This window comes from Pithys albifrons, chromosome 1, assembly GCF_047495875.1.
Source record: "Pithys albifrons albifrons isolate INPA30051 chromosome 1, PitAlb_v1, whole genome shotgun sequence".
Lineage (NCBI taxonomy): Eukaryota > Metazoa > Chordata > Aves > Passeriformes > Thamnophilidae > Pithys > Pithys albifrons.
This window is the reverse complement of record NC_092458.1, coordinates 56,863,757-56,881,492: the sequence shown is the minus strand read 5'-3', so window position 1 is coordinate 56,881,492 and position 17,736 is coordinate 56,863,757. Positions and strand designations below refer to the sequence as shown.

General features: G+C 39.1%; 1 protein-coding gene across 9 annotated transcripts in view; it reads left to right on the top strand.

The window, feature by feature from the left end:
* ENOX1 (ecto-NOX disulfide-thiol exchanger 1) overlaps positions 1–17,736 on the top strand; it is a 362,626-nt gene that overhangs the window by 256,097 nt on the left and 88,793 nt on the right. For all 9 annotated transcript variants that reach the window (XM_071550707.1, XM_071550726.1, XM_071550658.1 and 6 more), the window contains 3 exons: positions 7,360–7,530; positions 9,267–9,473; positions 15,942–16,175. In XM_071550707.1, coding sequence (XP_071406808.1) covers positions 7,360–7,530; positions 9,267–9,473; positions 15,942–16,175 — 612 coding nt within the window. The remainder of the gene's footprint in view (positions 1–7,359; positions 7,531–9,266; positions 9,474–15,941; positions 16,176–17,736) is intronic.

The following is a 17,736-nucleotide window of genomic DNA, read 5'->3' as shown; positions in this document are numbered from 1 at the left end:
AGTGTTGAAATTGCATCTTTGGAGGAGATTGGCACCCATTGTGGTAACACTTAGTTGTATTATTATTATTATTTGTTATTCTCTCCTATTATTTGCATTGCATTAAAAGCTCTAGACAAGATTGAGGTCCTGTTGTGCCAAACCCTGCAGCAATAAAGGATGAACCAGGAGAGATTCACCCCATGATTTGCTTGTAAAAAGAGAAGGTGGTTTTCTTTAATTTAGTCTTTGTCATGTATATTGCTCTAAATATAGTGTTTGCCTGTGTGATTTTGTGGGCAGGGATCAAGAGGAGGCCAGTGTTGCTTTTAGTTGTTTTCAGCCATCTCTGGAGAACAGCATTTAAAGTTTTGGGATTGTCTGCTGTAAACTATTCCTCTGTGCAGAGACAGTGCTTTCTTTAAAAATGCAAGTACAATAATGCAGCGCTAAAGCTTTGTCAGTGATATATGTCTCGTAGAAGTAATTTTCAAGTGGCAAGTGTTTTGATGATGCTACAAGGGCTTTGTTTATGAAGTGGGTCTGGCAGACACTGTAGAGTTCACATAAATTATTACTTCATTGATTATTAATGAGAAACATTCATCTGGATTCCCCCTCACCCCTGTTTTTGTCAAAACTCCCCTAGAGACTTGTGTTTGCTACAGACCCAGCTCTGTTTCACAGAGTATAGCTCTTGCTGAGTGGTGTTAAGATGGATCCCCTGCCCCTTCTCTAGTCACTCCTTTCCACTCCTACAAACAGGCGCGTACACTTGTGCACACACACACACACACACACATGCACATTGATCCTACGTGCCTTACTCCTGTTACTGCAGGAGTCCTAAGCTGACATGATGCTTTGTCGATTGTGTTCGTGCAGTGCCTGTGTAAGGATATCTGCCCATGTCTTCAATACTTAGTTCTTCAAAAATTCAGGACTAGATGAGCACCTACAAAGACATCTCTGCCCTTGCAGTTACTTTCTCATGATTTCAAAAGGGTCCACAGTCAAGAGGTTTCATATGCATATTCCCTTGTAGCAGTTCTGCAGAGACAAAGATCCCTTTGCCAAACAAATGGTAAAATTATAAAAGCAGAAATAAAATCTGGAATCTTGTGGATAACGTGAATAAGATTCATGGTCTCTCAGGATGAAATAACTAGAAGGTGTACCTGGAATTGACAATTACCTTATTTTAGCAAAGAAAAGGATGTAAATGATTCTCAACTCAGTTGCTACCCACTAGCACACTGTGAAAGCCAGAGATAGAAACAGGTTCCAATGGATTTGAAATATAAGTAGGTACATAGTAGGATTTAGTGAAAAGGTTTAAATCAAGTCATGTGGAATAGATGCCTGCTAGAAAGGATTGTTCAATTATGATCTCTATCACTGGTGATATGCAAACACTCAGTGTATATGAGCTAAGAGTATCTTGCTCTTTATCTGCCTATTTCTTCTGATGCCCTGGGCATCCACTACTGGCCACAGTCAGATGGCCTTTGCTCTGAGGCATGATAATAGTGGTTATGCTGGTCAAGAAGGAGCTGCCAGACTTTTTATCTTGCCTTTGTTTATTGGAATGTGTCTGGAGGTTTACCAGACAATGTGGCACCTATTTTAGAGGCAGAGAAGTCTAGAAGTTTAATGGTATGTAAACTGATCAAGGAAATGTACTCGAAGATGTTGATGAGAGGAGCCCTATAATATTGACTGAATGGGTCACTTCTGCCGTAAGGTTCCTGAAAACCAGAAGATGGTAGGATTTCAGTGACCAGTGAAAACCGTGATCCAGCCTTGATCTCTAGCTTGCAGCTGAATATTCATTCTGATAGGGAATAAATGAGATTGACATGAAGATAACACTGGCAAACTGTAGCAATTTGAGGGAGAATTTTAGATGGAAATACCAGAAGTCTTAAAAATAAGTTTTGGTTACTTTAATAAGGTACTTCCTTCATTTCAAATTAAAAATATAGCAACTCTTTCTTTGCTACTGACAGTTTATACATATATATAGATATATGTATGTATGTATATATATTTGTTATAAGGGAGGCAGACTCTATGAGATTTGCCCTTTTCAGGAAAATTTAAATTCTAAATTTTAGAAATCAACTCCATTTTTGGTCTCAAAATTCTCAAGGGTGTTTCTGAAGCACACAACCAAATCTCTAGTTTCTCGAAGCTTTTTTTTTTCTCTTACTACTTTTATTACCAGCTGCTGCCTGGACTGCCCTAATCCTTTCAGTACATGTTGGCAGTCAACGTCATTCCCTAGAACAAAGCAGACTATTTTTGTAGGTGCAAAATTATCACTCTTTAGCCATGGGGACCTTTTCAATGTTTATTATTTTTGTAAGCTGGTTTGCACTCATGTCATTGTTTTCACCGCTCACCGTCTCTGTATGTGTTCGACCAGCAGGTTTGAGCCACATGTCTGGCAATGTCCATGGTGGAAACCTTCCATGTCTGCGAGTAGGGGGACACAAATAAATCCTTGTTTGCACACATGGGTGTTCTTATGCAGCCAACAGAAATACAACTTGGCAGCCATTGTAAAACACCACAGAAACAATTGGCAGTTGCAGGCAAAACAAATGACACATCCAAGGTCTAATACTGTGAATCACAGAGGGGATTATACCCTTAGAAAGTTATTTTGAGCAGATAAATAACTTATGGTAAGGGCTGGTGGAAATGTGGTGGTAGCAGTATTGGCAGTGGATTGCAGTGCCCAAAAGCACAGTCGGCAGGAGTTTCCATCCCTGTTACTTGAGCAGATCAATAATGTGGCAAAAACAAAAGGTGATTGAGACAGCAGTGGTTGCCAAAGAAGGAAAGGAGAATGCTTCTCTAAGTTGTGTGGCTGTTTTTTATGGATGACAAAGTTATTCCTGCCCTCCCAAAAGGAACCTGAATAAAAGCAATTGTTTTACACTGCATACGGTGTTAGAATACAGTTATCTTCAAAGGGTTTTTATTGTTCTTCTGTTTTTTTCCAGACTCAAAAATTTAATGTGAAATATTTTGTTCTTCTGTTATTCTGCTTGAAAGAAAAAGATGCTTTAAAAACTACTCTAAGTGTTCAAAGTGATTTTTCTTGTTGCCTCTGACTGACAATTCCAAATATTTGATTTCTGAAGGGTTTCATTGTTCTCCACCATGCCAATTTTTTATCAGATGAAACAGGAATTAATTTGTTTTGCCAAATTTAGTCAGATGTGGACCTGAAAATATTGATGTTCAATACTTCTACTTTCTTATACAAATGTGTGAATATTCAAGCCTTTTGTATAGTATCCACAGGGATTCTAACTTGAACAACTTGTGCTTTTTCATTCTTAAAGTCCTTTAAGATCTCTGATTTCTTTCCATTTTGATGATCTTATTTAGTAATTATTTATTAACATTTTTCAAATGAAATTTTTCTCTCTTCTGCCAAGTTATTGTTTATAATTCCAAGATATCACAAACCATTATTTAACTGCGTAAATATACGTATAGATCCCTTTAAAAATAACACTATGGTCATTGAAAGCATAAAATACTGCTTCTTTAACTCTTCAGATGTGTAGTATATAAATGTAATATAGCTCTGTGTTTAATGTAACATATTTCAAGTCTACAAAATCTTAATTATCGTGTCTCTAAAGCAATCTGTTAAAACCATGTATGGGCAGGGTTGATTCCTTTTTTTTTTTTTTAATCCAGCATAACTCTATCATTTTCTTTGATTCTGAAGACCAACAATCTTACCAGTAAGTTCGACAGTAGTTGCCTCCAGTGCTAACTTTGGTGTCCTGGCCCTGCTCCAAACAGGCGTTATGCCAGGATGTGGAGCAGACTGCAGTGGTGGTGCTGATGGATGATCATCCCTTGTTTCTAGACAAGAGCTATATATCCAACTTCTATTATTGCACCACTTGATAGCATTAATATAGTTAAAGTTGGGATTCTTCTAGATCCTATCACATATGTGGCAAATTTATTGACTTTCCTTTCCAGTGACTTTATCAGTTCCTTTTTCTCTTCACCTCAGAGTCCAGGCCAGTATTTGGACACGCCATCTATAGTCTCTTTTCATGATTTGTCAGAAATAGCAGGTGGCATGCATCAGCTTCTCTGTAGGTGCAAACATCACCCATTTCTTCACGGGTCTGAACAAATCTTCAGTGTTCAGAAATCCAGCCAAATTTTCCATTACTCCAATGAACGGTAACAATTTTAGTATTCAGAGAATGATTTTCATTTCCAGGATGCTCAACACCGGTGCAGCCTCACAGTGCTCATGTTCTGTATGAAAGCATTTCATTCTCAATTTAACACATTGGGAAACTGAAGCAACTTATTGAAGAGAACGGAGCAACCTGGTCAGGGCTAAAAGCTGTTCATGCCTTTGGTAGTCTTGCTATTGACCTTAGCAAGGTTTGGATTAGCGCCTGCAAGATGTGGAATTAGATTTCAAGAATTTCTGACTGAGTAATCTTCAGTGTAGCTCAGTAGCCTTCTGAAGGCACGTAGTCCCAGCTCACCTAGAAAGACCTTTTGTGAGTGTTGGACCTCAGCACTTTCCTCAAGCTCTTGTAGATTGATTCCATTTGTAAAAGAAACTGATGACAAAGCCATGTACTTACTTAATACTGACAAAGTCACATTTCCTTGAATGTGCCAGGATTAGTATCAAATAATTTTCTTCCACTTAAATCACAAACCTGCTTTAATTAGCATGCAGCCTAAAAGCTCTTCCTCCCAATGGTCAGATTTGCAGTGTTCATGACATGAGTTTCCTTGTTGCTATCTCCCTTATATTTGTTTGTATCTCCATCACTGCCAAAAGAATATTCAGAAAACTGTACCTTATTCAAACCTGCCATCTTTGCTTTGGGTGAGAACATGTGTCTGTGATTTGGGCAGAGTTTGCTATTACTTCAGTTTTGTAATCCTGTAGTGAAACTGAGATGTATCTAGTGGTTGTCTTAAGGGATGGTTAAATGCAACTAGTGGTAGCAGTTGCTACATGGTGATCTTTTTCCTTGGCTGTGACATGGGGCCTGAAAGGGACATACAGGATAGGGAGAACTTGGCCTTCTGTCCATCATTTTGTACACCTGCTTCAGAATGCTACAAATCTACTATGGATAGTAGATTCAATATGAATTTTCATATCTGGTTAGGACTGCAGCTGACGCTACACACTTGCAAAGAGGAATGGACGAAATGCCTCTCTTGGCATCTCTTGATCCTATGAGAGAACTGGTATGAACCAGTGTGGTGAGTGCTTAGTGTGGTGCCTCCGCTTTTCATGCTACCAAACTCTGCAGGATGCTTTAGCAGCAAGTAGCAATGATGGAATTCCACTCACAGCCAAGGAATGCTGCACAGGATGGTCTTCTGTGACAGTCAGAAGCCTGACTTATTTAAAAATGCGATTAAGACTGTTAGCATAGCCTGAGGACTTCTTTGGATTGTATGTTGCCCTTTCACCTCTGACTTTATCTCCCAGCATTCACCATGAATCTTTAATAGGACCACCACTGCATCCAGTAGAATAAATGACAGGCTCCATGTTTCAAAGCTTAATCTGAAAAGCAGTGCATATGCATCGATAGTGGGGGGAAAAAAGCATCACACCCAGAGCAAATCATTTTTCATAAGCCCACTTATTAAAAAAAGTAATGTAATATCATGACTTTTGATTAATACTAGTCTTCAATAAGCCTAAAGCAAATCCTTGCTTGCTGTGCATTTGCTACACTTGGTGTACAGAACTGCCTGAAGGTGGTGAAGGCTCAGAGTCAGTGAGTGAAGAGCAGGGAGCATGCAGTTGAGAGAGATACAAGCTTTCTTAGAGTATAAGTTCTCAAACCTCAGTTGTCCTTCCTGGAAAAGACAATTATGGGTATTTTACACGAATAATAATGCTAATTTTCAGCCCCTACAGAGTGCTTTACACCTACAAAGTGCTATAATAATGTGAACTAATACTCACCAGTGAGTATGTATTACTGTACCTGTTTTGAAGATGCAGAAATAAAGATACAGAAAGGTCTGAGGGCTGACCCAGGACCACAGAACTTTTCAGCTGCAGATTCAGGATGAAGAATCTGGTATCCTTCAGGTCACATTGCACTGACCATGCCTTGTAACAAATTAGTTCAAATTTCATATGTGTGTATATATATATATATATATATATATATATATATATATATATATATATGTCTTGACAAGGAATTGTTTCCCTTTTTGCTTCTTCAAAATAAACAGGCTTCTGAGCTACCAAACCCCACGTTTACATGTATCATTAAATACTTTCCAGTTGCTAGCCAGAAGACTCAGCAGAAAATCTGTAGAAAACAAAGTAACTCTTCTTTTTAAATTATTGATGATACCAAATAGCAGCAGTGTTATGCCAACAAAGAGATCGGTCTCTGAAAATATTTTATTCATTATGCCTCAAGAAACCCAAAGCCTTGATTTTAACGAAAGTAAATTTCAAAACTTGGCTCTCATTTCCTCTGAAACATCTGCTTTTTACAATTCTTGGTGTTACAGCACTGGTGCTCCCTGGCAAATCTTTCAACTTTAAGTAATATGTATGGAAGTCTTGGCAAAGAGATCAGGAAGGAGAAAGAATAATGTTTGCCAAATATTCATTTTACTTTATGAGGCTGTAGTGGTATATATTAATAATATGTATGTTGAAGAGAATCTATTAATCTGATTAAATAACAGGGAATTAATTCCACAATTCAAAAAGACCCCATTCTGTGCAGCTGAAAATTTATAATCCAGGGTAAAATGGTTAGAAGTCTTGGCTAACTAGACTTCTATAACAGAGTCAGAAATGGATCTTTCTCTGTACTGTTTGTAAATCAAGGTCACTTATGTGAGAAGGCTATGTTGTGATAAAGTAGTCTGACAATTAGATGGAGAGGACATAACAGTGTTAAATTATATTCTTTATATGCTTTGGTCAGAAGGCAATGTAAACATCACGGTAGCATTATGAAACAGAAAATTGCATGTCAGATAATAACAGATATTCATGATGCATGGTTTTACACTTTAATGTGCTGTGGTTTACTCAGTCATGTTAATATTTTTAGATTATGTAACATTCCATTCTTTATGCATAGTTTGGGTTTTATTGCTGAAAATGCGCCTCTCTCCATTTTCTTCTCTCTCTCCTCCCTATTGCTCTGCCTTTTTTTTTGTTTTTCCATTTTTTTTTCTTTTCCCTTCTCCTAATTCTAACAGTGATGCTTGGGGAAACAAAAAACCCAACATAGAGCAAAACTGTCTGTGCAAAAAAATTGTAACAAGTAGTTTCAAGGTTTATAAGGCAGGATTTTACTTATATATTTACAGATTCTATTTGCGTACCAGGCTTTGATCCAAGCCTTAGCATGATGACTGGAATCACTCCGATTAACCCAATGATACCAGGCATGGGGTTAGTGCCACCACCACCAACAGATGTGCCTGTAGTCAAAGAAATAATTCACTGCAAAAGCTGCACTCTCTTCCCTCCAAACCCAAGTAAGTAAATCAGATGAAAGAATGTTACTTTCCTAAATACATTGCATGAAAATCGTTTATCAAAAAATAATTACGGTTTTTAAATAGATTACAGGCAAGTATGGTGTTTCCTTCTAAGATGTATTCTGTGTGTAAAGCATGCTATGGTATCCAGAGCATCCTTATTTATCCCTGTAAGGTCATGTAAAAAAGCCTACACTTCTTGTATAAAAAAAAACATTCTTAAAGGAAACTAACAGAGACTGAAGATCTTCACTGCTCATAGTAGAAATCTGTCTTTCTTGAAGATCAGAATGTCACACAACATAATGCTTATATGGTGCTGTTTATCTCCATGCTCCCCTTCAGTGCCCATAGTTAGATGGAACCAATCTGGGCTTGTGTCACTGAACACAATTCCTTGCACCCAAAATTTGACAACCTACAGTCCCTCTTTGGGGGAGATGGAGGGAAAGGGGCCCTACAGCTTCTCTCTTGCCATTTTTCAGGGGGGTCAACATAGCAGATGAGTTCCATCTTCTTTTTGAAAGCAGGGACCAGGCTTCCTTCTGCCCTTCTGTGACGTTGCGCAAGTGGAAAACTTGTCCGAGACACCCGCTCAGGCACAAACCCTGATTTTGTGTATGTTGCCCCATGAGTTTGGTTTCAGAGCCATGGTACCAGTGACTTTAACTATCACTGTGAAGTCAAATGAGAATGTTAAGCAAATAGTCTGGTACTATGGATTTGTGTGTACCCAGATCACGATTTAAACAAACTGTCTGTGTGTGCTGGTATGTATATATATGTACATTTCAAGGTTATAACTCCATTTACTGTGTTAAAGGGCCTAAAAGCTAAGTCAGATTAGTTACATTCCTTCTTAGAGAATTAGTTTCAGAGGAATGCTCTATTAAACTACATATAAACAAGGTGAAGTGTTATGACAGTTCATATTTTTTATACACCCTTCGAAAATTTAATAGTTTTTCAATTTAAGTGTGTATATGTTCTCTCTATATATATATACATGAAAACAGCATTTCTAGCTACTCCACCTCATGAGCACTTGTAAACAATGGGGTTATCCTTCCCATGTGTTGGCGTCTGCTCCATTATCTGGCAACAAGACAAAACAGATAACCGGCAGAGCGTTTTCATCATGCTGTCACTTTGTTGTGTTTCCCACTTTGTTTTTCTGTTTGCTGTGCTCCTGTACTCTGAAACAGAAATGAAATTATGCTAAGACCAGGGAAAGGTTCCAGCCCAAGTGCACAGGGTGTGTGTAGCGTGGGCTTACTCGCAGAGAGCCCACACACTTGGGGAGCATGGCGAGTGTGAGCATGAGCCAGAGATGATGAAGTTCAGGCCTTGAATGCACTGCACTAGTGCTTGAGATCTGTGCTCAGGGTCAAATCAGTTGCACAAGCTCCCCTGCTTCAAAACACAATGTTTTTGTATTTTTTGTGTGGCTGTTCAGGGGAAAGAAGGATCCTTTTAGATCTCACTGTCTATCCTGGAGAAAAACCTGCAGTGGCAGGAATTAATGTCTGAAACCCCACCTAAAGATTGAGAGGCATAGATTCAAGTAATAAATTTTGGACAATCTCTACAATATTCAATTATTTTGCTTGTCCCTCTTTTCTGCCTCTATGCTATGTCAACTGTTGCTGCCCAAAACTGATTAAGGGGATGAATAGAGACAAAGGATCAAAAGACAAATTTTGTATTCCAATGTGATTTCTGTTTTGACTTAGATCTTCCACCACCTTCAACAAGAGAGAGACCTCCTGGGTGTAAAACAGTGTTTGTTGGAGGATTACCAGAAAACGCAACGGAGGAAATTATTCAGGAAGTCTTTGAGCAGTGTGGAGATATAACAGCAATTCGGAAAAGCAAGAAGAATTTTTGTCACATTCGTTTTGCAGAGGAGTTCATGGTTGATAAAGCCATTTACCTTTCTGGTACTTCACATTCTTTAATGGATTTTCCTTGCTTCTCATTCGTATTTTGTGATGCTAATGCTTGCTTATTTTCTTAGCTTTTATCTCAGCAAGTCTTTCTTGAGCTCAGTGGCTGTAGTATGGAGTGGCAAGGGGCAATTCTGTTATTTTTCTGTGTCTGCCAAGACTCATGCATGGTTTTGTATGTTACTTACCCAGGAGCAATTTCCTGCCATCCCACAACAATGCAGCAGATCCTGAAATTCACTACAGAACAGTCTTATTTTCGATTTACACTGGTTTATATAGTTCTGCTCACAGGATGTGGAAAGAGGAGGGCACCAGGCCAGGAACTCTGCTGTTTTCCAGTGCCAATTTCTCTGATAGGCTGGCAGTTTCATTGGCATATTTTTATAGATTTGCAGTGCAGCCTGAATAAAGTCTGTCTTTAAGCATGCATGTGTTCAGCTACTGCATGGGTTAGATTCTGAGCCCCATCTGTAGGCTGCGTCTGTTGCCTCCCAGGACAACGAGTGCTACAGAAACTCGTGTGTAAAATTTCAGAATCTCTTCATTTTCCAATAAAGGAACAGACCAAAAAAACCCTCCAGGGAAAAAAAAAAAAGAAAAAACATGAAAAACAACTCTGCTTTCACTTATCAGGTTTCTATGGCTGTCAGTGCCCTCTTAAGGTTACAGTCTCCCTTTTTGAGGATTGGCTTTCTGAGTCCTTTTTCACCTTTCTCAGTTAGATCCCATGCCCTGTAAGTATTTGTCTCCACTCCACAGGCTGATTCATCCATCTTTCTGGGTCTTGGGAGAGACTCAAAAGCATTGTTATGCCCCACAAGCGTAGTGTAACACTTTCAATCTAATATACAAGGTATTCTTGAATAAACAAGGTTCAAGGACTGATTCTTGGCCTAGACAAGCTGACACAGACTGGCTTGCATCCACCCACCTTTTGTAAGATGACCTCAGAAGGAGCCACTGGAACCATTCACATTTGAGCCTGGGAAGCAGCTAATGATCTGAGATACCTTGTTTGAGCTCCCTGACCATCTTCTGTTCAGCAGTAAGGATATAATCTCAACATCCTGTAGGTGTCCACAGGAAATTCATGCAGCTAGAAACAAGGTGTCTCTCAAATCACCATCAACTATATCTTAAAATGAAAGAAAGAAATAAACCATCTAAACTTTTGAAATACGTTGTCAGGAAAAACCTTGCTCCTTTGTTTTACAAAAGTTTTTGTTAGGGCTTGTGGTTTTGGGTTGTTTTTCTCCTAACTTGTTTGCTTGCTTTAAGTATCTATTTGAAAAGCTACAGAAAACCATGAGTTTTCTGGGGTCTGTATAAAGATTTCTTTGAAATACATGCTTTATTTTCAGGTTTGTATCAGATCTCCATTCCAACTTCTTCCTTTCTTTTTTTATTTTTTGCTTCATTTCTTCTTCCCTTCTCACCCACTCTCTCTTCCTGATTTCCATCCTTCTCATTCGTTCCCATTGCTTCCAAAGTACTGTAGTTCATTGCATCAGATTACAGGCATCACAAGCAGTAGCACATTTAGTAGCTTCCAGCTTCTGTCCAGGGGCCCTATCTCCACAAGTAACAGAACAGAAACGGGGCACACCAGATTCAGGAGGAGTTGGTATTACTGTATTATGATAAACAAAACAGTGGCAAGAAAGGGAGCAAAGAAAATCTCCGAAATGTATGAACTGCCACCCTGAGCCAGAGCCAGTGTCTGTCTAGCTCAGTTTCCTGCTTCTCAGCAGTTGGCTACGCCCTTTCCTTCACTCCAAGTCAATTTTTATTTTAATTTTATTTCCCTTAAGTCCTGAAAGACCAGACTTGATTATTAGAGGTAGGAAATTCCCTCATTCGTAATGCAATAGAGTGCTCATTCAGAAAAGGGAAACAAGTAGAAATGGAAGTGAAAGATTCCCTTCCTCATTCTGAATTTTCTGCAAGTTTATTTCCAAGTTCCTGATCTGTCCTCCCTTCTTCTATTTCCTTTTGTCACAGTCACAGTGCTGTCTGTGCTTCCTCTCATATCTGTGCTTCAACCTCCATCCTCATTTGTCTTTTCCTCCACACCTTTTAATTCTTCCAAAATGTTGTACCTGATGTCTCTGACCAGATCAGGTAAAGAACCAGTGGAACTGGCAGGGAGGATGAAGAAGTGCAGGGGCACTCTGTAGCCAAGTTTCACACCAAGATCACTGAACTTTGCAGATGAAACAGGGACTGTTCCCTGCCAGTGGAGGGAGGGAGGTTAGGCAATAGGCAGGGATATGTTTTATTTGTGCGGAAATATTGAGGGGTTTTAACCAGTCTTTGTTCCATTCTCAAACATAATGTATTCTGAAATGATGAGAATAAAGCCTATTGTTAAGGCAATTTATTTTCCCTGTAAGAGACAAAAGGGACTTAAAAATGGAATTTGTGGTTAATGTAGTATGTGTGCAATATTAGGGGAAAGCCTTGCCTTTGATATCTCTGATATAATGATAATTCTGTCTACCTAATCAGTTTTATCTGTCTACCCCATCTAATCTCATCAAGCTTTGTATTTATCCTGTGCTTATCACTAGAATAGTGCAAGTGATTACAAAATCCATCAAGTAGTTTAATCACTTTTTTTTTTCCGTTGTATTCCCACATAAACATGTATGGAACGGAAGGCTGGGAGATGGGTAGAAGACTGTGATAAAAATGTTGACTTTAGGAAGGCTAAATTTCATTTAGCCTTGAAAGTTGTATTTTGATCTCCTGAGGAAAAGTCTTTCTAAAATTGTCATACCAGCCCTTGAGAAAGCTCTTTTCCAAAACTATTTGTACTTTTCTCCTGTGGCTGACAATTCAGTAACTCCTGCAAATATTGATGGCCCTGGACTTGAAAATATAGGACAAACAGGTGGCTTGAGACAGACCTGTTTATACCCAAAAGCCCATGTATGCATTTTTCCTGTGCTGATATTTTCCCCCATGGTTCTCCTTTTAGTACTGTGTACTTGTTGTATTTTAAGTTCTCTCTGATCATCATTAACATTCTGATCCCCAGTTAGAGAGCAGATATTGTCCAGTCCCCAGTATAACAACACTCAAAGGTAAGTCAAGCCATGGAGTTTTCACTGGACCTGTGATATGAAAATAATGTTTGATTTTTATTTAGAACCTTCATTAATTTTTCCTGTTCCTGCTCCTTTAAAGCGAGGATCTTGGCAAGGTCCCAAAGTATTTTCCTCTGCCATCGTGTGGAAAACTGAAATTAAAAATTACAAGTCAGGTATAAAGTTAACGCTAGCTGCAGTCCTGAGAAAAGATACGGGTAAAAAAATTAGTTGCCCGTGCTTAAAGGGGAGGCAGTGCCAGGTGTTTCTCTCATGCATTCAAACACCTTCAAATCAAACATCAATAAGGAGACATGGTGTTGGAAAAGGGAGAGCCTCCCAGCTGCCTTGTGGCTCAAAGTTTTCAGCAAAGATCAGTGCCTGAGGATCTCATATAAAACAGGACCTACCAGTTGTGCCCCTTGCTATGCAGTGTCTTGCGGTTATCAGCCTATCAAGGAGTCTGTTTTTCAGTGGCCAGGCCATGGGTCCTGTAGTGTCTGCAAACCCTAATTTATGAGGGTGCAAGAAGCTGTCCCAAAGGCATTTGTTGTTTTTGTTAAGGGAAAGATGCCAAGTCCTGAGCTATCTGATCTAACTTTGAAGCTAGCCCTTCTCTGAGAGAGGCATTGGACTAGGTGACATCCAAGGTCCCTTCTGACCCAGGTTATTCTAAGTTTCTGTGCTGGTGGAAACAACCTGTCTGGCTGACCACCTTCAGTCTTTAAACAAGCAGTCAGATTTTTTCAGTGTGATTCATGGTCAATTTCAAAAATCTGTTAATTTGGAGGCACTTAAACTGGTTACCTAAAGGGAACCATTTGCCCAGTGCTACACAGGGTACTTTAATAGAACTCAGCTTTGCCAGTGCACACGCAATCTACAGATGCACAGGCCTTTTCATCAGTTCTGTATTCAGGTATTGTGAGGGACTTTGAAGTTCACAAGAGTTTTGCATTCTGCAGTGCTGTGTTTCTGGCTCTGCCCATACCTGGTGTGCTCCTGCCAGTGGAGACGAAAGACAGGGTGTGGGAGAGGAAGAGAGATTGTGTCTTCCTGGAAAGTAAAGCCCAGCTGGGAGATCTAATTTTAGGTTCATGAGACCTGGCACCTTGGCAGTGTCCTCTACGTTGCTGATAATGCTGTTCTGGCACAGAGCAATCACTGTTTGAGGAATGCAGCTGGCATGTCAAACGGGCGGGGAGCAGTGATCAGGTTAGCTACACCACTGACCCCTTTTGGATGACTCCTTTGTGCCTACACCACTGTTGATAAAACCACATAATTACTCCCTCATTCGTTCAGGGCCCAGCTCTGAAAGGCCACCCACACTCTTCTTGTTATGTTGCACTGAATATGTTGTATCTGTAACTCTTCAGCACCTCGGGACTAGAGCTACATATACGACCACAAAAAGCCTGTTGAGGGGAAAGAGTGGTGTTTACTCATCTCATCCAGACAAAGCAAAGCAAAGTAAAGGAGGCATTAAAGTAATATATATATATAATCCTCTCCTTTGCCACTCTTGCAATTATTGTTAGGTTCCATGGCAGTTTTTGATGCATTTTGGTTTTGAAGGACCTCTGAAATATTTAGCTCAAGTTTTACTTCTGGGTTTGGACTCCTTCCTGGACAATGAAAGTCATATCTCTTCCTGACTGGCAGGCTCCTTAGCTCAACTCCACAAGACATTTGAAAGGAAAATGTCAAATCAGAAGGCACTCAGGTTTTTTTGTTTTTTTGAAAGATCACTATATATATGGATATTTCATGTGTTTGAAGCTATTTTCTTACATGTGCTGTAGTACAGACAGTCCCTTGTATTCATAAAGCAGGATGTTTTCCCAGCAGTAAAACAAAGAGCGCATGCCTAGATATGCATTTTTGCAAAGATGTGCCTAATCTACTACACAACTCTTAGCTGCGCTCTTCCTGAAGGGAGTTCAGAACTGAGTTTTAACTGTGGTAGTGAGGTGCTGAAGCTCTTTAAACCACAGACAAACCACAAGACTGAAAGGTAGGTTCTCTTGGATTGCAGTTCAAAAACAGCAAACACCATTTTTCCTGACTATTGGAACGAGAGTTTCCTCTCTCTGAAGTTACTGTGCAGTGATTGTAGAAGTGTGTGTTTCTGAAGAGCCTCATATGTGCCCGCTCAGCACAGAGTTCATCTCTGCAGCATCCCATCATTTGGAAAGTCTCTGCTGTTCTCCTTTGGAGTCCACTGCAGGGGGTTGGCATGGAGAAATAAGAGCTATCCTGTGTAAATTGATTAATTCTACTGTTAAATTAGGACCCTCTTTGCAACTTTCTACACAGTATTTTCTCACACTTTCTCTGAATTGGCATTTTAAAAGATAGACAGACTACTCTGTGCATATCTTTCAGCCTTGGAAATAAAACTTGGAAAAAGATAGGTGCCTAAGTATGGTCACAAAAAGCTGTTTTATAGCTTTGGCATGATTTGTTTGTCCTCTGACAGTAGTAAAGGTTTTTAGTTTAGAGCAGGGCCCTTTTGTAGTGCTGCATAGTCCCTGATTTGAACCTTTGCAGTGTGCTAGGTTTATCATATGATACATTGACCAAATTAAGAGTATGCAGAATATCCCGAAAGATGAATCGCAATGGGTTTCATTGGGTTTTTGACTGAATGGGGTCTTGCAAATATCTAATAAATCTGTCCATACTTTGAATATTACTTTAAGGAATGATGACCTCAGTTAATTTGTAGATGGTTTATATTTGCTGCTAGGTTATTTTCACTGTGGAATTAGAAAATCATGTTTGCAATTGTGAAGTCTCAAAATTTGAGATCTAGCATGAATATAGTTATGAAACCACCCTCTTTGGGGCACAGGAATTTATGTAGCACAATTTTCAAATTTACCTGTTGTCATGGTTTTTATGAAATTCAGCCTTACGCCATACTTCCAGTTCCTTTAGCAGACTGGAGAAAAACACTGAAATGAGCATGATCAGAAGAACAACTCTACGTTCAGACCAAAACAAATGCCTTTTTAGTGGTTGGGTTTTTTTTTACCTGACCTTTGCACTTTTAAAATCTGGGGGCATCACACAGAAAAATTACATATTTTGATAACTTCTAAAAAGGAATATTGATTTTGTACCTTTGGGTCAACTTTTCAATTCATCTACTATGTTGATAGGTGGTGCAGAAAATTTTGAAGAAAAATGACTGGTTGAATGTTTATCTTGTTGTGTAAATATGGTGATTGATAGATCCTGCCTAGATATGTAGGAATCTCATAATGTACATTTTTGCTTAGCTGCACTTGAAGAGGAGAAAAAAAAGTAAGAAAAATTTAAGCAAATAAATCCTGCAACAGTTAGTTCTGCTTGTTGATTTCAGGTTACCGCATGAGATTAGGATCTAGCACAGACAAAAAGGATTCAGGTCGCCTCCACGTTGATTTTGCTCAGGCAAGAGATGACTTTTATGAATGGGAATGCAAACAAAGAATGCTGGCCAGAGAAGAACGCCACAGACGCAAAATGGAAGAAGACAGACTGCGCCCTCCTTCACCTCCGGCAATAATGCATTATTCTGAACATGAAGCTGCTTTGCTGGCTGAAAAATTGAAAGGTAAGCAGCATTTGTTACTTCTTATTTTATTATTCCTTGAATGCAGGAGCCATGCCGAAGTCAGAGCAGGGGAGGTGGTTTCTCTCCAGTGTATTTCATTACTTGCCCTGTTAGCTTTCCCCAATTGAAATGGCTTTCTCTGACATTTCTATGCCAATGGTAATGATACTCACCCACCTGCTAGAAATATATGACGTCTGTCCATCTTACCTGTGCTTTAACAGCTAAAACACAGCCTTCAAAAGTACTGCCTTGGAAATACTCTCGTAATAAGACAACCTGTTGCAAGCATCCTTCTTCATACTAGAGGCCTGATTCTTAAAATATCTTTAATCCTTGACATAAGAAGTTACTACATCACATGCATGTGACTGTCCCTGGCATTTAAATTGCCCTCAAAGGCTGCACTTTAACATTCTCCTCAGATGCAGCGGTACAACTTATCTCTGACACATGCCATCCATTCTTTCATTCCCTCTTTAGGGTTAGAATTACTTGTGCAAGATAGCATTGTGTTTTGGTATGTGTTTGTTTTCTTCTTAATTTTTTTCTAGGTACACTTACTGAGTTAATATTTTCAAGAGTGCACTTTGAGTATTCATCTTTAATGGTTAACACAGAAAGTAAAAAGCAAAGAAATAAAGTTATTCATGGAAATTTAAAAAAAAATCAAGTAAACAACTTTTCACATCCTTTAGAGCTGTGTTTGTTTTCATTAGATGTTTTAAAATGTGTTTGGCATTCTGTCCCCCATGATGTCCAAGCACGTTAGTTCACTGTGTGCCAGGTCATAAGAAGCTGTGATTCTTGCCACTGTTTCAGCATTATCTAGATGACTTAGGCTATCTAGCTGTCATCACAGTGGTCTCTGTTCTAACTATGAAACATGTTTGGGAAGCCAAAGAAGGACAGTGCGAAGTGTTTCCTCCTTGGAGCATGGAGCAGAGATGCACCCTACTGTCTCTTTGAATACTGCATTGGTTGCTGCTGTTGCTGCTACCTCAGTCTGTTATTAGTTTGGCTGACTGGCTGTCTCACCATATGCACTCTTCTACTAAATAATTCATGAAGTAACTGACAGATTGGTATAATAACCCAGGTGGATTGATAGAAGGGTTTTTCTTTTCATTCTGGGAAGTTTCCATTCTTAATCAAAGAGACTCTAATATAAGAAGTTTTAATTCTTACTTAGCTTTCAATGCTGTTTTAGATCCATCTATTTTCAGCTGAATATCTTGGGAGTTAATCTTTGGTAGGGAAGTTTTCTTTATGTAGTAAAGCCCACAGGTTTCCTGAACTAAGCCAGAAAATCCAGTAAGTCTGAGCCATTTCTTTCATACGGCTAGTCATTGCCTGAGGCAACTGAATGTGAGTTTTTGCAAGATGTCTATATTTAGAAGGATTTTCCTTTTCATTCTGGAAAGTTTACATAATTAAAATCTATTCCAAGCATTTTTATCTTTGGTTCTTCTGAGGGAAGTTTGACCAGAGCTTGATATACATGCGCAAGTTTAATATACAGATATTTTGAGTGCGATACAGACCAACACCATGTATGTGA